Source organism: Danio rerio, chromosome 23 (assembly GCF_049306965.1).
Source record: "Danio rerio strain Tuebingen ecotype United States chromosome 23, GRCz12tu, whole genome shotgun sequence".
NCBI lineage: Eukaryota > Metazoa > Chordata > Actinopteri > Cypriniformes > Danionidae > Danio > Danio rerio.
This window is the reverse complement of record NC_133198.1, coordinates 6,084,913-6,107,816: the sequence shown is the minus strand read 5'-3', so window position 1 is coordinate 6,107,816 and position 22,904 is coordinate 6,084,913. Positions and strand designations below refer to the sequence as shown.

The window sequence follows — 22,904 nt, the reverse complement described above, 5'->3', positions numbered from 1 at the left end:
CAGTATACTTCCCATTTGCTCAAACAGGCTCAGGTTTAGGTGTACTAGACACTCACCAGTGGATCGGACTCCATGGTAGGCAGGGCAGTGTCCCTGTGGGACCTTTCATCATTGGACTGCTGTGCTGGAGCAGTGTTGGGGCAAGTGGTTGGTGGAGGAAGGTGGAAAAGTTTGGCCTGGTCCTGTTGAGCTGAAGGCCATGGTAGAGTATCTCTCACCCACTCCACTGGATCCTCCCATGCTGCTTTTTGACCATGGACCTGAAACATATGAATGCAGAAATTGAGTTTCAAGACTCCACTGCACTTTGACATTGCACAAACAGTGTGCATGATCCAACAAAGAACCATGTTTGGTAACACTTTATAACAACTACACACTATAAATCATTTAGTAAACATTAGCAAATAGTGAACTCATTATCTGTTAAGCATTAACTCCACATTAATAAGTGTTAGTAAGCAGTTTATAACTGCAGCTATAACTGCAACTCCATTCTTGACTTATAAGCACCTATATAATGTGTTTAATAATTGTATTTTCATACTTAGTTAATGATTTATTTTTCATTACTAAATTAAGTATAAAATTATTTACAAACTGTTTGTATTTAAGAGTAGTTAAGGATTTTTAGGATCATTCAGAATGAGTTATTAAATGATTAATAAACTATTGAAATCAACATTTATATGTCTTATTATTCAGGCATATGGTAATGGTTACTATATATTTTAATAAATGCTTTAATAACTCAACTTCATGCAGTTTTGTGACCTAATCTAAAGTGAGGACTATTCATGCTTTATAAAAGCAAGGCAACAGAGGCACTAATATTTCTAGTCACAGAGAAAAGTAGCAGACACTGAAATGCATGTGGTCATGTTGACCACTATGGTAATTAAAGGTAGAAATAATGTACTAACAGCTCTTTTGTGTTTTGTAATTTTAATATATTAACAATGTTTCTGAAAGAAATATACACATATTTAGGAAAAGTCAGGGTATTATAGATATGTGGGTTATTAAATTACTAAAGTTAAAAACTGTCAAAATGACCACCTCAGTTCCTCTAGTCATAAGTAATTAATTACGAAGTGAAGTCTTGTTCATGTGAAATGATCATGTTAATCAATCAGCAACAATGACTAGTAAATATACAGAAGAATTCGATAAGCCTCCGGCATCATTCAAATTGCATCCATGGGAGCATTTTGGCTTTCCTGTAAAATATGATGATGGCATAAGAAAGACAATACTGTTACAGTTTGTAGCCCAGCGGCCGATCAAGATCTTTTTGTAGGCTATAGTCTCCTAATTATTATCGTGTGATTATTCTGCTGTTGTGTCATTCAACGAGGAAGATGGTGTGACGTGAAATTTACCAACATATGTTTCTTTTTTTAGCTTTTTAAATGTGTTTTCTGTCACTTCTATTTGTTTAGCCTAAAATTAAATCAAAATTTTCTGTCAAAACACTACCTGGTATCACCAACATCACACGTTATGAGCTTACTAATCAACCAAATCTGAGGCCGTACTCACACTAGGTACAGTTGCCTCGAACCGGGCCAAAGCACGCTTGTCCCCCCTCCCGTCTCCCCCGACGGCCAGCGGTCACACCACAAACGGGTTTCGGCACGCTTACGTCATCGCTGCTGGGCTGTTCAGTGAGAAGCGCTCTCTCACTCAGCAGCACAGTAGAGATTTCTCTAGTTATATCGTTTCAGTCGTTTGATATGCCGTCAAATATTTCGCCAAACAGTCCTTAGGGATGCGGGGACACGCAGTCAGAAATTTCGCCGAACAGATCCGCCACTTTTGGCGCTCAAAAACAATCATAAAGCCCTCGTGCTGCAGGAATGAGGAGGTCTGCTGAAGGCGCACAGCTGTCGTGAAGTGGGGAGTTTGCGTCTTTAATAAACTACGTCAGTTTGCGTTCACTGAACAGTAAGAATGATTAATAAATCCATATGAAGCAGTCCCTTAAAAGTCACGTCTCACTTTCAATTTCGGGCTTTGGCACATTTTGCACTCACACACAAGCGTACCGCGCCAAAGCCCAAGTGAACCGCACTCAGGCACACCTCTTCCAACCGGGCCAGGGCCGGCCAAGTGAACCGTGCTTGAGCCCGATTCAGCGCACTCACACTTCTCAAACGATCCGGGAAACGGGCCTGGGCACGGTACGGATGGCATAGTGTGAGTAGGCCCTGAATCAACTCATCCGATTCATTCGCAGATGATCAAAGACCTGAAACGAATGGATCAAATAAGAGAAACATGTGTCAACAATAGCTCACCTTCACACCATCCTTCGCTCCCTCCTGAAGATAAGGAATAATAGACTGGTTCCAGAGGTCAATAAACCAGGTGCGAAACTCTGCTAATGATACTGGACATGACAGGAAGAAGCAGGGACCTGTTAAGGTAAAGGCCATAGTTAAGACATTTTTGAATGCATAGTTATGAGTGGTGTGTAGGACTCTAAAGAGCAATGCATACTTTGAGAGTTAGTGTGTGGTGTTGAATTATTTGCTAATACTATTTTCTCGCTCCTTTTATTCTGAAAGCCAGGAGATTTAAAGTTGTACCTATGAGGAAGTCTGAGGTGCTGTGTTTCTCCAGGAAGGTGTGGAGATGGTACCAGAGTTTAGGCACCCAGTCCAGAACCCTTAGCACCTCAGAATTGTGAGCTTTGCTGTTGTTCTCCGTCTCGATCAACTTCCTGTGCAAGTAACGCACCAGGAACCCATTGGCAGGCTCCACGTTGTTGGAGAAGGTGATCATTCTTCAGACAAACAGAAAAAAAAAAATTTTTATCTTATCATAAACATTATAAACTGAATGAAAAAAAGGAACAAGAGACTTACCTAAAGCTGAGGTGCAGACCATGATTTGATGACATCTTAAAAGACTGATTTGTGGTTCCGATGACATAAGGACTGAAACAAATAAAAGATAAATTAATACCCATGGGAAAAAAGTACTCAAATTGTTTTAAGACAAACAAAAAAACAAAACAAAAAAACACACATTTGCAAACATATATCAATAACAACTGCGCCACATTGTATGATAGAGCCCTAAATGTAACATTTCTAGATCTATCATTTTTGAAGAATTATTCAATAGCATATTTTTGATGGCTGGTTGTCGCCACCTATTGGTTAAATAGTGTAATTGCTGCCTACAACATTCATTTTGAGCTTCAAGTTAAATGTCAGTGATTTTAATCTTTACTATAAACCTCAGTGGTTCCATCTAAACAATAAACTGTTATCCCAGTACGTCTGTGGTATTTGACTGTTTGTAACTTCATAACTAACTCAAAAGACTAATAACTAAATCTCTTTCTTAATTTTTGCATTTTCCAAGCACAGATTTGAATGCAGCAATTCGAAGGATTAATAAACATATGCAAATCACCATCATTTATAATTTATGTTGCGTGGGTGTTGAGATCCCGATCTTTAAATGATTAATCGTGCAGCCAACACTGAACGCATTGATGCAGGCTAAACAGGTAGTGACAGAACACACCTTTAATAGCATTAGAAACCCACCACATCCTGAGTAACCTACCACAACTTCTTCTGTTATTGTTATATTTTACAGGAAAGCCTGTTTTCATACATGTGATTTGAATGACAATCATTACAAATTTAGGATTAATCTACAAGTCACAAATACGTATTAATCTGCGGGTCACGTATGTTCCGAAAGTGGGTTGTGATCCGTACGAATCATGGAACAACCGTGATCCATTACTCCCCTAATTAAAAATGTATTTGTATTGTGTCACATCATTATGTGATTTATAAGATTGTTTTGAAAAAAATGTGCTTAATAGTGTGCTTTAAAATTAAATAAGGATTTCCTGATAACGCAATACTTGTTCCCGACTCACCATTTGTGGTATTTGCAGGTCAGTGCACTGTTAACAATGTCAGTGATCGAAGTTGCATCACTGATATCATCCAATATAATAACCAATGGTATGTCATCGGTGCCACAGTCTCGGTCAATCTGATTGGCCAGATTAGACAGGTACAACTGGAGGTCCTGAGGAACAGAAGGCAAGCATAAGGCATGACTGCTGTAGCTCAAAGTGCTGCTCATCCTCATCTAAAAGTGTGTCTCCAAGCCTCACCTTGCAGGTCTGCTGGTGCATGTTAAATGTGTTGATGAGGCCGGAGCTAGGGTCACGTCCGCTCCTCTCCAGCAGGTATTCGGCCAGACGGGTGGTTAGATAAGTCTTCCCTGTGCCGCTGGGGCCAGACAGGACCAGGCGCCGGTGCTTCAGAAGCAGACTGATGTAGTGCTGCATCATGGGCTTGGGGATGAGCGTCTCGAACACCAGACTGTCCACACACTTCTCCTTTAAACCTGCAATGGAGAGAGAGATGAGGTCAGAGGGCTGCTGTCTTAAAAGAACAGTTCAGCCAAAAAAGGATTGCTTTAAATTCGTTTAAAACATATAAGAGTTTCTTTCTTATTTTGAACACAAAAGAAAATATTTGAAAGAATGCTGGGAGCTGGCACTCATTGATTACTTTGGAATTCGATGGGTCACAGCAACCAGCATTCTTCAACATACAGAGTGGGCTATTTATATGGACACACCTTAATAAAAAGGGAATGGTTGGTGATATTGATGTCCTGTTTGTGCCACAGTAGTATATGTGAGGGGCAAACTTTTCAAGATGGGTGGTGATCATGGTGGCCATTTTGAAGTCGGCCATCTTGGATCCAACTTTTGTTTTTTCAATAGGAAGATGGTCATTTGACACATCACACTCCAGGATGGCCGACTACAAAATGGCCACCATGGTCACCACCATCTTGAATAGTTTGCCCTCTCACATATACTAATGTGGCACAAACAGGACATCAATATCACCAACCATTCCCATTTTATTAAGGTGTATCCATATAAATGGCTCACTCTGTATATAACTTTGTGTTAAAAGAAAGAAACTCAGATAGGTTTGAAACCATATGAGGAAGAATAAATGATGTATTTTTAATAATAAACAATGTTGGCTAAAAATACTAAATGAACGATTATCTATCATTAAGAGCACATTAGAAATAAATCATCATTGACAACACTAATACAGGAAGTCAGAGATTCTAACATTATATGGAAGAAATAAACATCAGATCTATTCTGGTGCCTGGAATTTTGTCAATTCGCACAGCACTAAAGCAAATTGAAACCTCATGTTTGAAGGGCTAGAATGAGAAGAGGTATAAAAAAAGTTGCTGAAGAATGTGACTGATTGAATGTGTGTTTTATCACCTTTGAGGGTAACCGTGACGAGTCCAGGGGCTGCTTGTAAACAGTCACAGGGTGAATTTTCTGGGTCTTCAGTTCCAAGCACCCTCCTGCTCTGATTAATACTGTAGCTGTGGATAGAGTCGACAGACAGACCCATACTCGCACCCGGATCCAACTGGGAGATATAGTCCTGGTGTATAAGAGACAAAGAGAACATGTTAGACATCAATATCCAAACATATTAATTAAATAAAATCTAAATTTATCCCTAATAATGCACAACAATCCATTTTGAAGCAGAGGAAATGCATGAAAAAAGACCTGAAGATTGGCAAATATCATATATATATATATATATATATATATATATATATATATATATATATATATATATATATATATATATATTCAGTTTAAGTAGTTTTACGGTAAGTAAGTTTTACATTAAAATACTATCATATATATATATATATATATATATATATATATATATATATATATATATATATATATATATATATATATATATATATATATATATATATATATATATATATATGTGTGATAGTATTTTAATGTAAAACTTACTTACTGTAAAACTACTTAAACTGCAAAATATATTAATATATTTAGCCTTTTCCCCAAATCTGACATGGTTTTAGAGACAGAATGTTGTTGATAAGCAGAAACATGTACATGTATTGATGTAGCATAGCATGATGACTTTTTCTATCAGAAAGTAAAGTTTAGCATTAAGAACAATATGGTGCCTTTTGTCAAGTGACAGTTTGCACAGGTCATTAAAAAAAGAATAATATTTGATGTTTTGATGTGTTTTGTTTTGTACTTGTTTTAATATTCAAATAAATAAATAAATGATTAAATGAATTATATTAATAATAATTAATTATAAAAATAATAATTATATACTTTGTTCACATTCAGAGAAGTGATTGTTAAATTGTTAATTTTATAAAAGTTAGTTTTAGTTTAATAACATGTAAATTATTTAGATCTAAATTGATTCCGAATGTGAACATAAAAAGTCAATATGTTATATAATAATGTAAAAATTGTAAACTATTATTTAAAAAATATTAAATATAAATGTTTAAAATGAATGAATAAATAAATGAACAAACGAATGAATAATCACCCTTGCTTTCACAAACAAGTAAACATCTACAGTTAAAGTCAGAATTATTCGGCCCCCTGTGTATTTTTTTCCCCAATTTCTGTTTAACGGAGAGAAGATTTTTTTTTCAACACATTTCTAAACATGATAGTTTTAATAACTCATTTCTATTAACTGATTTATTTTATCTTTGTCATGATGACAGTAAATAATATTTGAATAGATATTTTTCAGGACACTTCTATACAGCTTAAAGTGACATTTAAAGGCTTAACTAGGTTAATTAGGTTAACTAGGCAGGTTAGGGTAATTAGGCAAGTTATTTTATAACGATGGTTTGTTCTGTAGATTATCGAGAAAAAAATATAGCTTAAAGGGGTTAATAATTTTGACCTTAAAATGGTTTTTAAAAATTTAAAACTGCTTTTATTCTAGCCGAAATGAAACAAACAAGACTTGCTCTTGAAGAAAAAACATTATCAGAAATACTAAGAAAAGTTTCTTGCTCCGTTAAACATTGTTTGGAAAATCTAAAAAAAAAAAAAAAAATTAAAGGGGGGCTAATAATTTTGACTTTAACTGTATATCCATCTTGAAAGAATGAGAGCTCACCCTGAAGATTGTGGCGATATCTGAGTCTAGCGTAGACCACTCCGTTTTCCCATGAATCTTCACAGAGCCGATGTAGAAATCCTGCTGCCTCGCCTGCCGATTGCACATCACATAATAAGAATCATCTAACATTCAAGCATATAAAGGTGACATTGATCATGTTAGCTGGATATTCACCTCTCTAGACACTTGATGATCAGCTATACGCACCACCACACGGGTAAACACCTCATCCCTCTGACACGATGCACTCAGTAACTCCACAGGAGCTACATCTGTGGGACACAACCAATGATTTAACTATTGAGATATTGAGGCATTAGCTATGTTTCCATCAAAAGATGCAAATTAAACTACAAAACTGGACCATGGCAAAAAACATTTGGAAATAAAGCATCGTTTCCATCCAATGAGTCAAAGAGAATAAAATGATCACTTCCTGATAAACTGGAGCAAAAACTATTTGCTTTGATAAGAGAATCCACTGTGAGCATTTTTATTATATTACAACTTACTTTCACCTCAGAAGATGAATGGAAATGAACTTGCAGTGGTTTTAAGAGGAGTGAGATGCTCTTTGGGGGCGCAGCCTATCAAGACAGTTCTGGAGGTAATTATATAGAATCATTATGATGATGGACTTTGGCTAAGAGGTTTTAGAATTATCAATATATGGGGGGGGGTCTACTCATCCACCAACAGTGTGCAGCATCCACCTGGTTGACGTGACGGCAACCATTTTGTATTGGTGGAGTGGAGACAAAATGATGAAGCCAATTATAATATGGGGAAGGTTTGGAGGCCTTGATGGATAGAGGCTCTACTATTTTCAAAGGACATCCTGCGGTTTTTAATAACCACAGAGAGTCAGGACCTTGGTTTAACATCTCATCCAAAACATTGCACTTACCGAGACTATAATGTCCCCTTCACTATACTGGGGCACTAGGACCCACACAGACCATAGGGTGATCGCCTCCTGCTGGCCTCACTTACACCTTTTCTGGCTGTCACCTAGATTTCCCATGTTGTCTCCCATCTTAGCTTTGCTTAGTCATGCTTAGCTTCAGTGGGCAGCCTTGTGAGAGCTGCACAGGGTTGTTTGCACAAGGTCTTTTTTTACAAACTATGCGCATCTAAACTTTACCATCAAGCATTTTTTTTAGGTGGATAGAAACATAGCTTCTTAGCCACTCGTAACTGCACTGAAAGCTGATGTTTGGATGATGACTGGAGGGACTGACCGGCGGTGAAGCACTCGTTGAGACTCAGGCTGAAGGATTTGGTGAGGCTCATGGCTGGTTTGGTTTGATTGGAGCTCATGAGGCTGGCGAGGCCTGACGGCTGAGAGGTGGAAGAAGACGGAGGACCACAGGGAAGGACAAGGGATGACGGAGCACTTCCTGTTTTCAGCTGGTCGTTCTCTGCCTTCAGATTTTCCACCATACTCTACAATGAGAAAAAATCTGATTTGATTAAATGTTTCTTAAGTTGAGTCAAAGACCAAAACAGGTTCATTGCTTATTGTCAGTAGTGTAGTAAGCATTACAGGGTTTTCAAATGTTTCTTCTAATACTTTAAAGGGCCACAAAACCCCCTTGTTTCAGCAGAGTTTCACACCTCTAGTTTGGAAAAAGTCAGGAAGGTGGGAGTGTGGGGGGAAGGAAAGAGGGATGGGTTTGAATGAAATGGGAGTTTCCATTTGAGCACGGGCTGATTTTCACAGAGGCAAAACAAACAGACAGTACTGTTGGTATGTCTTCAGGAACAGGGTTGGGAAACACTTTCAGGGTTGACTGAAAACTGTCCCTTTGCAAATTAAGACTGGGTTTGTGATCCAGGGTTACAATTTACTCACTCTTGACTTTTTCCAAAACCAGTTTGAGCTTTTCTTGTTCTGTTTAATACAAAATAAGATATTTTGAAGATTGTTGGGAGCCAACCCTGCTGAAAAATACAGCTTAAACCAGCCTATGATGGTTAGCTGGTTTTAGTTGGTCGACCAGCCTTGTTTTAGAGGGGTTTTGACCACTTCCAGCCTGGAAAGTGACCAGCTAAAACCATCTAAAACCAGCTTGACCATCCTGGTTTAAGCTGGACATATCTGGTTTTGGCTGGGCTCCCAGCCTGGCTAGGCTGGTCAAGCTGGTTTAAGCTGGTCATCTCCCACCTTGTCCAGCAAAAACCAGACTGGAAATAGCTGGAAACCAGCCTGGAAGTGGCCAAAAACCCTCTAAAACCAAGCTGGTTGACCAGCTAAAACCAGCCAACCATCCTAGGCTGGTTTAAGCTGGATTTTTCAGCAGTGTTTGAATGGGTCTGAATGAAAATGGGAGTTTCCATTTGGACACGGGCTGATTTTCACAGAGGCAAAACAAACAGACAGACGCAGAGGAGAAAGACAGTGACTGTGTTAACATGGACATCAGTAATCAAATTATTTGCCAAATTATTAATTTGTGGACTGTAACTGCAGTTTGGCACTTTCATTCAGGAACATTTCATGCATGCCCCCCAGGACAAATGAGATATTGGATGCCAGGAACTGCTAGAAGAGTGTGGTTTTAATGGAATGTTTGATACCGCATGATGAATGGGAGAAAAAAAACTGCATTTCTCTGTTACTAAGATGCACTTGGTAGGTAGCTTCAGAAAGCCGTGTGTGTATAACGTTAGACTATCTTGTCACAAAACGCGGCAAAAACTTTACACAACGGTTAGATTGCGCTGTTTACATGTTTACACTTGGAGAGCCGCATTTACAGCGGATCCTTCAGCCCATAATATTGTAGTGATACTAACGTACTGTAAACTTAGTAACTTGTCACTAATCATTTGACTAAGGCCCCGTTTACACTAGTGCATTTTAGTTTTAAAACGGCGTTTTAGATCAAAAACGATCCGCGTCCACACTATCGTTTCACCTAGTGTCTCTGAACATATCTCCGTCCACACTACTCCACCAAAAACGTATATCACGTCACCATTTGCACACTCTAGTATAAGTTCTAGTTCTAGTATAAACAGAAAGCATGCATCTCGCTCGCCATTTTGTTATTGTTAGTCAACAAACGCCGGTTGAACATTAAACGCGATGGCAAAGAAAGCAAGAGAGGTATTTTTGTGGACAGACGACGAGGTTGAGTTGTTACTAAATGTAACAAATGAATCACTGCACAATGACACCTAAAACAGACAATAGTGCAAACAACGCTCCCATTTCTGTGTCCATGTTGTTTGTTTACAGTGAAGGCTGGTCTGTTGTCTTCCGGTAGCGTTAAAGCCATGTGTTATAGTCATGTGTTAGGGACTTGACGAATAAGGGAAGGATACGCAATGAAACAAAAGCCCCAATCAGGTAGCGAATCTCAGCAGTCCCGCCTCCGTTTTCAGATGTCTCCGTTTTTCCTCATCCACACTGAAACGGAGCAGCAGCGTTTTAGAATGAAAACGACCTCTCCAGCGCTTTCAAAACGCTCCGTTTTCGGCGCTCGAGAACTCCGGCGTAGTGTGGACGGATAGCGTAACCGTAGCGAAACTTATGCGTTTTAAAACGAAAATGCAGTAGTTTAAACGGGGCCTAAGGTTTGTCTTTAAACACTGAAAGAGTACTGCTGACGATACAAACTAACTTTGCGATCTGAATAAACAAACAAAGACCACTGATAGCTTACCAAATCTGTAAAGACAGGACAATCAACACCAACTGGAACTGCGTCTTTTTTAAAAAGAGACGAGCAGCTAATCCGGATTTCACCATTTCCAGATGCAAAAAGCTCTCGGTTAAAACAGTTCCTTACAAACGTGTTTCTGCCGCGTGTCGCGTGCACTGTAGTCCACACGTGAGTCCAGCTGCACTCTCATAGCGGGAAATGAAAACAAAACCTTTGTTGCAACACATTAATAAACGCAACACTGATGACCTGTATCTCCAAACAATTCTTCTTCTACTTGTTTTGGCAACACAATGCATATTTATATATAAGTGTTGCTCTCAGCAGTGTGGATGATCACGTTGTGTTTATATAGTGTTAAGTCCAAAAGTCGTCTGAAGTGTTCTGTATGTACCTGCATACTGTTCATGGCCTCTCTGAGCTGCTCCAGCTGATGTGCTGAGTTCAGCGCTTCCAGTCTGATGTCCGTGAGCTTCATCTCCTTCTCCCACAGCTCCGACCGCAGCTCAGACACCACCTTCTCATCGCTCTCCGTCTCTTCGTTACTCTCCAGAATCCTGTCAGAGCAAACATCATTGTCATTTTCAGTATGAGAACACTTTCAGTAAAGGGACAATTCCCCCCAAAATTCTGCCATAACTGTACTCCTGAACCTCAAAACTACTAAATCCATGTAAATCTTTGGACATAGAGATTCATATGTTATCTGAAAACTGAATAAGCTTTCAGTTGATGTATGGTTATGATATATATCTATCTGAAAATCAAAATATTTAGAAATTTCCCTTTAAAGTTGTTAAAAATAAACTTTGCAATTCATTTACTAATGAAAATGACATTTTCATAGATTTACAGAAATACATTTGATAAATGTCTTCATGGAACATGATTTTTAATTAACAGTCTAATCATTTTTGGCATACAATAAAATAGTTTTGACTTATACCAGTTTTTCCCAACCCTGTTCCTGGAGGCACACCAACAGTACAATATTTTGGATGTCTCCCTTATCTGAACCATTCATTTCAGATTGTCGAGTCTCTTCTAAGGTTCTGATGATTTATTTCTGGTGTGTTTGAATAAGAAGAGGTTAAAAAAATGTGTACTGTTGATGTGTCTTTAGGAACAGGGTTGGAAAGCACTGACTTATACAATGCATTTTTGGTTATTACCAAAACTCTACCTGTGCAAATTAAGACTGGGTTTGTGATCCAGGGTTACAATTTACTCACTCTTGACTTTTTCCAAAACCAGTTTGAGCTTTTCTTTTTCTGTTTAATACACAATAAGATATTTTAAAGATTGTTGGGAGCCAACCCTGCTGAAAAATCCAGCTTAAACCAGCCTAGGATGGTTGGCTGGTTTCAGCTGGTCGACCAGCCTGGTTTTAAAGGGGTTTTGGCCATTTCCAGCCGGGTCTTAGCTGATCAGGGTGGAAAGTGACCAGGTAAAACCAGCTTGACCATCCTGGTTTAAGCTGGACATAGCTGGTTTTGGCTGGGCTCCCAGCCTGGCTAGGCTGGTCAAGCTGGTTTTAGCTGGTCATCTCCCAGCCTGTCCAGCTAAACCAGGCTGGAAATAGCTGGAAACCAGCCTGGAAGTTGCCAAAACCCCTCTAAAACCAGGCTGGTCGACCAGCTAAAACCAGCCAACCATCCTAGGCTGGTTTAAGCTGGATTTTTCAGCAGGGAATGGTTAGAGGTTTCCAGCATTTTTCAAAACATCTTCTTTTGCATTCAACAGAAAAAAGAAATTCAAATCGGTTTGAAAAAAGGAAGGGTGAATATATAAATAAATAGTTAAATAAACACGTTTTTTGACTGTCTTTTTAAAAGCATCCTGAGGATGTAATAGTAAATAGCTGATGCTCATTGCTTTTATTAGCTCAGTAGGATGTTACTCACACAGAGGAGACGGCTGATTGGAGGGACTGAAGGGAAGGGGGCGGGTTCTCTCCATCTTCATGGGCCAGTTTTGGGGAGTTTGGTGCAGAGGAGTCTGGAGTGGCGATTTCTTCAATATCAGAGTACATCGAGCCTCCTTTAGCACCCTTCTTAATGCTGAATGCCTTGCCAAAAGAACTTCGCAACTACAGAGAGATTGAAAACAAAAAATACAGTGAAATTAAAAAATGTTTTTACAGAAATTAGTATTACAGTAGGTACTGAGTTTAATGGTTCTAGTATGAAAGTACCTATGTTTCCATCCACCTATTTTAGGCACATTTTGGAAAATCACAAAACAACAAAACAAAAATCTTAATGGAAATGGCGAATTTTGAAAATGCACAATTATGCAAACAAAACTGGTTAGGATCAAATTTTTATCCAATCAGAAAATAATGTGTATGAACTATGATGTAAACACATTATTGATTTTTTGAATAACATATTTACCTCACGTTCATTGTGTTTAGTTATCTGAGGTGCAAGTAATTTATTTTAGTAAAAATAGACCAACAGTGGCAACTCCCACCACATCAGATGCAATTTTTCTTTGTGAGAGTTTATTTAAGTGACTGTTTTGTTCTCTTTGACTTACTGGATGGAAACTGTGCTTTATTTGCAAATGTTTTATTGAATATTCCAGTTTTGCGCAGTAGTCTAATTCAATTTTTGGGATGGAAACATAGCTAATGTAACCATTGATGTTCATTGCATACATACATATATACATACATACATACATACATACATACAAACATACATATATCAAACATACATACAAACATACATATTTACAAACATACATACATACATACATATTTTCAAAGGAAACTACATGAAAACTGTGGTTGTGCACTAGTAGATAAAAATAGTTCCAATAGATCCATCTTACAGCTACTTATTATCCATCTTATTTTCCACCTACCCAGCTCTTCTTCTTCTTCTTCTTGGCGTCGTCCTTCAGGCTGCCCACACTGGAGTGACTCGTGATGCTGTTCAAACTTGAGATGCTTTCGCTTGAGTTCTGCCTCCTGATTCGCAACTCTGAAAGAAGAAATAAAATCATTTGTTCAGTAATAGACCCTTTTCACAATGACGCCACTTCACTGCCCTCTATCGGCAAAGCAGTGTATTTTTAGTTCCGGTTTACCTTTGAATGAATGGGAAATTTGAAAATAAAAACATTGCACTTTGTGATTTAAGTCTGTTAAAGTAGTGGATATGTGTCCAAGTGTTTCTCTTTCAATACTGAACTGCTCTCTGAGTTTGAAACTAAAAGTAATTAAGAATAGGAATAAGTTATTGTTTATCAAAAAAATTATGTTTGCAACCTTTTCAATTATTAATTCAGTTTATTTCCTCAATAATGGATTTATATTTCCTTTGATGCTGCTATAATTATAAACGTATATTATTTGTCATATGAATGTTCCTGCATGAGTAAAATTCTTTATGAAATTTTCTCATATCATCTGTTGAGTATTTTATCTATAAATGTTTCATTATTTATTATTTACTAGTATCCATAATTGTTTTTCTTTCTGTTTCTCCATTTGAATGAATTATAGGCTTATTTTTTACTTCTGCGTCAAGCGCGCGTGTATGCTTCGGTGCAGCCTTCGCGTGGTCGCACAGCCTTCGGTGTCGCCGACGCTGACGTGCACCACTCAAAAAATGTATCTACATGTCACAACGATGTGTAGCGCAAGCTCTGTGATTGGTCGGCTTGGTAGCGCTGATGAGTGTGGGTGGGACCGAAAGCCTAGCGAACCTGTTGGAGAGAGTGTTTCCAAGTGTCAGATCCAGTGAACTAGCTCTAGATGGAAAGTTTTATTTTTTGTTTACCTTATGATTAAAGTTGTTGCACGTTAGCCAGTTCCTGTCTTAAAATGAGGGAGTTTGAGCCACTTGTACACTAAAGTAGTGTTCAGAAAAAACAAAACACCAGCGAAGAAACTCAACACAGAGGAACATAAAAACCTACTGCCAGCTAGCACTTTGGAAGTGTTATTGCAGAGCAACAGAAACAGCGTGCAGATTTATGCACGGCAACGTGCGAGGCATGTGGCGTTGGTCACGCTGATCACTTAATGAAGAAGTATAAACCAGGCTTAAGACCTTTAGACAGTGTCCTGCCGCCACCTACTGGGTGGTTTTATTTTTAATATCTGTATAACTTTTACCCTAATTAATAATTATAGTTACAAATAATTTCATATTATAATAATACTGCAATTTAATTATAGAATTAAACTGCAGTCTTCTTAAGCCGCCTTTCCACTGCACATGACATTTGGACACGACTGTCAGAATAATTCACAATTACATAATTTGCTTACATAACAATTTTCAGTTTTGTCATGCACCATGGGAATCTGTTCTTGCAATGTCCGGAATAAAGGAGTACAAAAGCAAGAGTCTTTGTTCTCTGTGCGATCACCATGGTTGAATGACTGAATACGAAAAACCCATAGACCGCAAAAAAATTAGAAGGGAATGTAAAGACAGCATAAAAATAAATAAAAATGATTACTCATTTATGAATATAAATGTTGTTTTTAATATAAACTTTTTTTTTCTGATTCCAAAAATAAGGAAAAAAAATCTATTTCTCATCTCCCTTGCACAGAGCTGCTTGAACCACACTTAAATACACATCCGGCCGGCCGGTTGCATGCGGTCTAGAAGCAGGAGTTCAAACATTTTAACGGATCCACAGCTCAATTCGGATCTGAATTTTCTGCATAAGGAAGATGATAGGAACACGCAGCTCCCAGACTACTCTCAATTGGAAATGAATGACTTCCGGTTTGTCGCTTGTCGTGTGCAATGGAAAGGGGGCTTTATTATTAGAAAACAGCCGTAGTGACCATCTAACCATATCTGTAGTAAATATACAGCTGACTGGATGAACTCTCTATTGGCTCGTTTCCACTGACTGGTACATTACAGTACGGTTCGGGTCGGTACGGGTCACCTTTATCAGGCTTGCGTTTGGTGTATGACAAAGTTTAAGTCGACATCATGCTCGCTCGAATAAATGTCTACAGTAAGGCTGTACGGGTTGTTCACATATCATAATGAGCAGCACTTCTCACAAAACATATACTTTACACATAAATACTTGTCAATAAATGTTTATTACTAACTTTTCTCTGAACAGGAGTTGATTATAGCTGCAGATCAATGACAGTGCAAAATAGGCTACTGTAACGTCTGTAATTATATAAAATAAATACATAAATGCAACATATATGAACATATACCGCCCCTTACGGTCTCCGATATACTATTAATTAAAGTAAAACTACACGCATCATACATTTAGTACTTATTTGAGTTCAAAAACACACGCAATATAGCCCACAGTCAGCGCAAACCTCTCATCTGTGTCTGTAATGTTCACCAGCACATGCAAGCTCTGTTAGAGAGTCATTTTGTCATTCCCAGTTCATAATAGTCCAAAAGGCGAAGATAAACACGGCAGTTTGTTCATGATTCAGGTTGTGAAACACTTTTGCTCCTGTGTTTTGCCGGGTTTCTCCTTTTTTTCCGCGCTTTACTCTCTCGCTTGTCCTTTTCTTTCTGAATGGATCAGATGACGGAGACACTTTAACAATCACGTAACGTCACACTTTATTATCATCAGCTCAAGAAGTTTGTTATATCAAATATAGACGCGATTGCGCGCTCCCGGAAGAAAGCGAATACCGCTCGCACTTTTAGACGGCCTCGTAAAGCAACAACAGGACACAGCAGATTTTGTTCTTCTTTGCATTGTGTCTGTTCATCAAGATGACGGCATGAGCCCGGGTCATGCATGGCTGGTTATTTCATGCATATAGTAACGTTATATCCATGTAATCTCTCGGCTGTGTATTAGAACATGGCAGATCCTTTGTTTTCATTTGTCTAGCTCCTCGAGCTCGTGACGTATCTCTGTAACCAATCAGCGTTCGGCTGCGCGTGTAGCTCCACCTTTTGGTACCCTTTCTCGTTTTTGGGACCCTTTTAAAAGGGTGCCGAAAAAGTGGTACGGTACGGTTTGGTTCGGTACGCTTATTGACAGTGGAAACGGCCATAAAAGCCAACCAAACCGAACCGTACCGTACCACTCAGTGGAAACGGGCCATATGAGGAGCTCTGTGTAGGCGGAAGTAAAGATACACTGCCTGGAGTGAAACCGGACAAGAGTGACGTCATGTTAAAAGCGTCTATTATGGTTATCTGTGTTCCCATGGGTGATGGGATTTCTGGATTTATCATTGGATTTAAAAAGGGCTATAGAATACTTTTTTGGCAGTAAAACCTGCTCTGTTTACTTTTTGCATATCTGAAGTTCCAGTTTCCTTTTTGTGGAACGAGAAAACGCTCACCCTCAGCTTTTTGGTCAAGATGAGACCAGACATAAGCCAACGTGAGGAAAAAACACTGTTGATTTTCTTTAGTGCTAGTTATTTGACATCTACATGGTCTGTCCAGGACTTTAGGGTGGGAAGGCTGCATTGTAAACTGAGCTGTCCTCACCTTTGGGGGCAACATCAGGGTTATTGAGGGCGACTTGGATGACGGCCTGCGCCTCCATGTTCTTGGTCTTCAGGCTCTCGATGGTTTCCTTCAGCTCTATTAATTCACCATCCTTTAGGGAAAAACACATCTATTTAGTCTGTGTTCAACCAATAAAAGCAGAAACACCAATCCCCAAAGCGCTGCCACTGACATTTTTCCAAACAAATGTAGGTTAACTTTTGTATTTTAGACACTGATTTACTGGCTGGATTTGATATTTATAGCAGACAAAGCCATAGTGATGTCAATATAAACTCCATGTGTTCAACACCGGCACTTTGAATCTATCCCTCAAACAATCTGTGGGGTCACAGACACTGTAATGATGCGATAATTCAGGCCACTGCCTCTTTCACACAGGGCAATGTACCATAAATGTCTGTTTTAATTTCTGGACTGTCCTCCATGTAAGATCATTCAGCCTTGGGGCAAATCATGCGCTCAAAAAACTGGAGTATGGCACAAATAATGCTGCGACCCTTTGGGAGTAAATGAACAGCCAGCAACCCCCAACCTCTATCCAGGCATTTGACCCAAATTTGCTCTTTTATACTCTAAGTGATTCTGTGAAGTGCACATAGCATAGATCTAAATAGAGACTGTGGGCAGTAAAAGGATAATGTATGTTTGGGCAATATGTTTCATGCACACCATTCAATCTACATGAAAACATGCACAGAATAAACATATTCATCAAGAACAACAACTTACATATTGTCACCTTGGAATTATAAGTTTCTATCTGCATTCTAAGTGATTTGGTACACCCTTATGATTGACTGATGGGTGGTTCTTGAACGATTCGTTCATTTTGAACGAATCTTCAATATGACTCGGGAACTACGAGTCCTCTCAGGGAGTGATTCGCTCATCCGCCAGTGCGCACATTTGTGCAGGTGGTATCGTTCATTTCAAGTCTTTTGAGTCGTTTGTCGCAGAAAGGCAAAAGTTAATCATTTGTGTTTAGAGCCGGAAAAAGTTCAAGTTCAAGTTCAAGTTGCTTTATTGGCATGACATTAAGTACAGTATTGCCAAAGCACTTCAAATATGAAACATTAAAACCATTGAACAATTAATAGTAATACAGATAAGATATAATGACACACACAAAAAAAATAAAATAAAATAAAAATACATTTGATAAATATAATAATAATAAAAAGTTTAAATTATTTAAATAAGATACATGAGTTTACATTAACCATTTCTTATGGTGTGTAGGGTGTATACATATTTTGCAGCTAGTCTAAATGTCAATTTGCCCTCTCCGAGTATATGGTAAAGTTTTCCTGAGTCATTTAAATTAAAAAAATGAACTGATCAATGTTTCAAATTGGGGGAAAAACATTTCTCTAGTCGTGGTGTATTTGGGGCAAAACAGAAGGAAGTGTGTCTCATCCTCTATTTGGTTTGTGTCACACTGTTTACATATTCTCTTTTCCTTAGGAGTCCAGGATTTTTTATGTCTGCCGTTTTCTATTTTTAGGTCATAATCACAGAGGCGATATTTAGAAAGAATGTGCTTTTCTTTTAATTGTTTTAATGATAAATAATTTGCAAACTGTGTGGTTCTATTTAGGGCCGAATAACATTTAAGTTTAGTCTGGAGGTTGAATTCAGTTTTCAGTTTTTCATCATAGTTATATTTTAATGTTTTGTCAATTTGTTTGTGAAGGTTTTGTTTGGGGACGGGTTCGGTTTGTGTTTTTTTCAGTAGTTCAGATACCAGTGTGTTTAGAGGATGAGACACTGTAGGTTTTTTATCAGCCAGAAGGGCTTTATATTGGACAGACTGGGGGTCCGACTGATGCAGGTGCAGCCAGAACTGAACAGCCCGTTTCTGAATCTCCAAGTTTAGCGGGTAATAGAATCGATCCGTTTATCTCTCGAGTCCTCTATCGGGTCTGAGTCGTTCGTTCCTCACGAGCCAATCATATGCGTTTAGAGCCGGAAAAAGAATTGATCGGTTCATCTTTCGAGTCCTCTATCAGGTCTGAGTCGTTCGTTACTCATGGGCCAATCATATGCGATAAGAGCCAAAAAAAGAATTGATCCGTTTATCTCTCGAGTCCTCTATCAGTTTGAGTCATTCGTTCCTTACGGGCCAATCATATGCGTTTAGAGCCAGAAAATAAATTGATTAGTTCATCTTTCGAGTTCTCTATCAGGTCTGAGTCATTCGTTCCTCCCAGGCCACTCATATGCGTTTAGAGCCGGAAAAAGCATTGATTTGTTCAACTCTCGAGTCTTCGGGTTTGAGTCATTCTGTCACGTGATGAACGAACGACTCAAGAGACAGAAGACTCAAAAGGTGAACTAATTATCATGGCTCCTATCGGCTCAGACTGTGTACATTGGTTAAGATTATATGTGACTGTCAAGTGTAACGTGAACGAACCACTGACATTTGAAGACATGAAGAGGTGAGCTGAGCAAAGAGACAACAATACCTTCTTAGACAAAAGAGCAGGTAAACATTGAACTATTATTTTCTCCTTCTTATAGAATTCTATTTCTGACTTATTTTGTTGTGTGATCAACCTTTTGGGCTGGTTGTAGATGTGTTTGGAAGCAATTCGTAACATTTTAATAATATTTTGGCAAATTAAACCAAATAAATGAAATGACTCGAAAAAAGATTCGTTCATCTCGATGAACAAGACCCAAAGATCCGAGTCAGTAAAATGATCCGAACTTGCCATCACTATTATGATTACATTTTGTTTAGTAAAACATACTCCCAATAATCCTGTTTTTTCTAATGACTTAATAAAACATGGAATTTTAATGTAAAGGATTCAAACGTATTGCCTTGTAAAACACACTCTAATAATCATCGTGTTATATAAGACTGCTTTTAAAAAAAAACATTACAAGAGATCCATATCACATTATTATATATTTTTATGTCCAACCATGGGTCAATTCCCTTCCTCATTTTTATTCACACAAAGATCCCGGCAGTATATGTTTTGTCAGTTTATGATAAATGCTGTACCTTCTGCTCAGCGCTGAAGGAGAGGGTCTGCAGTCGAGAGGTCATGAGAGCCAAACTCTGCTCAAACGCTGCCACCAGATTGGCCTAGAGAAATGCAAAACGAAAAAAAAAAAGAAAAGAAAATAGTTAAGATGGTACTAAACATTTGGAATGCTTAATCTCTCAAAGATACGGGGCTGTTGAAAATGGATTAAAAATATAATTTAGCCAATGCAAGGCGAGTTGATTTATATAGCATGTTTCATAAACAATGCTAATTCAAAGTGCTTTACATGTACAGTAGAAGATCATTTGAAATAAGTATAAGATAATCACAAAATAGAAACAAACAAAGCATCAGACATAAACAATAATTCTATAATAATAAATAATAATTCAGACTACAATTGTGACTTGTGAGTGCAGACGTACATTAGCGGACAGCTGTGTGGTTAGACAGGCCACTTTCTCCTGTGAGGACTCCAGCTCTCTTCTCAGCTTGCGGATTTGCTGGGAAGAAAACACACAAACTTGTTAATTCAATCAAGAAAATGACATCAAATTTACAAGCACAGAAGAACACCAAGTAATAAGGATCCTATCATCCTCTCTCATCCTCATGTTGATCCAGACTTGGGTTGCTTTTTTTGCAGAAAAAGAAGATGATGTTAGATTGCTCCAGTCTAAATAAACACAACTAAACACAGTAATGCTCAGAAAAGCTACACAGAAATTAAAAAAAAGCATTTTTAAAGGAATGGTTCACCCATAATGAAAATTTATTTACTCATTGTTTCTGTCAGCTTTGCATTTAATTAATGATTTAATAAACTATTAAAGCTGAGAACAAAGTTTTCTATGTACAGTTGAAGTCAGAATTATTAGCCCCCTTTCAATTTTTTTTCTTCTTTTTTAAATATTTTTAAAATAATGTTTAACAGAGCAAGAAAATTTTCACAGTATGTCTGATAATATTTTTTTCTTTTGGAGAAAGGCTTATTTGTTTTATTTCGGCTACAATAAAAGCAGTTTTTAAATTTTTAAACACCATTTTAGGGACAAAATGATTAGGGTATATTTTTAGGGTATATTTTTAGGGTATATTTTTTTTCTCGATAGTCTACAGAACAAACCATCGTTATACAATAACTTGCCTAATTACCCTAACTTGCCTAGTTAACCTAACAAACCTAGTTAAGCCTTTAAATGTCACTTTAAGCTGTATAGAAGTGTCTTAAAAAATATCTTGTAAAATATTATGTACTGTCATCATGACAAAAATAAAATAAATCAGTTATTAGCAATGAGTTATTAAAACTATTATGTTTAGAAATGTGTTGAAAAAATTAGCTTTTTGTTGGGGAACAAATAAACAAGCTGTCTAATAATTCAGGGGGGCTAAAAATTCTGACTTCAACTGTGTATATATATATATATATATATATATATATATTTTTTTTTATTATTATGAGGTAAGTAGCAATGCAATAAGTGGAATAAAGTGCATCCAAGAGTGCTGTTTTCTTGTACTTTGAACATACTTTATCCCTAATGTATATAATATGACACAAATCTCTAAATAGTTTTTCCTAAATTTAAGTTTTAATGTAAAAGGCAGCAGTGAAGCTCCAGGAGTTTCAGCTCACTGCAGCTGCTGGAAAACTGTGACAGATGAGATTTAACACTCCCAAAAACAACTGTGTCTGTTTATATACTGTAGGCTCAGTTTGGAACGGCTGGATAGATTCTGTACATGCGACTGAATGTAACAAAAAAGACAAATGGTGAGTATGTCCACATACCGAGACGTAAACCAGACACACAACAAACTCAATGGGGAATCAGACTCACTTGGATTTAAGACAAGCTTGGAATTACAAAACCAAGTGTGTTGTTTACCAGAAAACTCCCAAAGAGAGCTTTTCGAAGATTTTTTTTATTTTTTATTTTGCATCCATAGACCAAGTAGACAGATTCATGAGAAAGCGAAGGCCAATTCCCATCAGGATAAAACAATACGACAGCAAAATTAGAGTCAATCACACAGAACACATATTTGCTTGTAAAACTGCAAAGGATGCAACTCAGCGCATTACTGTAACAAATCTCAAAATAATATTGAAGAGTAGCACATTAAATTGAGAAAATACATTCTGTGTGAATGGCCCGTAAGACAATAAAAGTATGAAAGTCACTATAATGATACCTTTTTGTATTTGATCATTAGTATTATTATTATTATTATTATTATTGTGGTACCACTATACAGTAAGGTATTATTTAGCTAATGTTGATTAACTTTTGATCTTAAAAATGAGTATATTTTGAGTTACGGATTGACCTAATATGAATAAATGCTGTAGAATTGTGGTAACATTTCAACTAACAATAAGTACAAATATTTTATAAAATTGTCATGTTATATATATATATATATATATATATATATATATATATATATATATATATATATATATATATATATATATATATATATATATATATATATATTTTTTTTTTTTATTATTATTGTAGAACATGCCTAGAAAAACGTATTGTACGCTGTTGTTCATTTAGATATATATGTTAAAAAAATACATTATTTTAAAAATAGTGATTATTCCGCAGTATGTAGTGCTGTCTCGCCTTTCAGTGTGGAGTTTGCATGTTCTCCTTGCGTTTGCGTGGGTTTCCTCCGGGTGCTTCGGTT

The 22,904-nt window shown here is 37.5% G+C and overlaps 1 protein-coding gene across 21 annotated transcripts in view; it reads right to left on the bottom strand.

Moving 5' to 3' along the window:
- nav1a (neuron navigator 1a) overlaps window positions 1-22,904 on the bottom strand; it is a 270,784-nt gene that overhangs the window by 7,489 nt on the left and 240,391 nt on the right. For 20 of the 21 annotated variants that reach the window (XR_012398958.1, XR_012398959.1, XR_012398960.1 and 17 more), the window contains 16 exons: window positions 20,627-20,704; window positions 20,216-20,299; window positions 17,176-17,287; window positions 13,574-13,692; window positions 12,607-12,791; window positions 11,097-11,259; window positions 8,273-8,477; window positions 7,206-7,303; window positions 7,029-7,121; window positions 5,303-5,471; window positions 4,151-4,386; window positions 3,908-4,062; window positions 2,871-2,942; window positions 2,592-2,788; window positions 2,301-2,419; window positions 57-260 (listed from right to left, as the gene is read on the bottom strand). Coding sequence is in view for 15 of the 21 variants with exons in the window: in XM_068216849.2 (XP_068072950.2) it covers window positions 57-260; window positions 2,301-2,419; window positions 2,592-2,788; window positions 2,871-2,942; window positions 3,908-4,062; window positions 4,151-4,386; window positions 5,303-5,471; window positions 7,029-7,121; window positions 7,206-7,303; window positions 8,273-8,477; window positions 11,097-11,259; window positions 12,607-12,791; window positions 13,574-13,692; window positions 17,176-17,287; window positions 20,216-20,299; window positions 20,627-20,704 (2,289 nt within the window). In the remaining 6 variants the exon portion in view is untranslated. Of the gene's footprint in view, window positions 1-56; window positions 261-2,300; window positions 2,420-2,591; window positions 2,789-2,870; window positions 2,943-3,907; window positions 4,063-4,150; window positions 4,387-5,302; window positions 5,472-7,028; window positions 7,122-7,205; window positions 7,304-8,272; window positions 8,478-11,096; window positions 11,260-12,606; window positions 12,792-13,573; window positions 13,750-14,246; window positions 14,420-14,493; window positions 17,288-20,215; window positions 20,300-20,626; window positions 20,705-22,904 lie in introns of those variants that run through there. The other variant, XR_012398963.1, reaches the window with a different exon arrangement.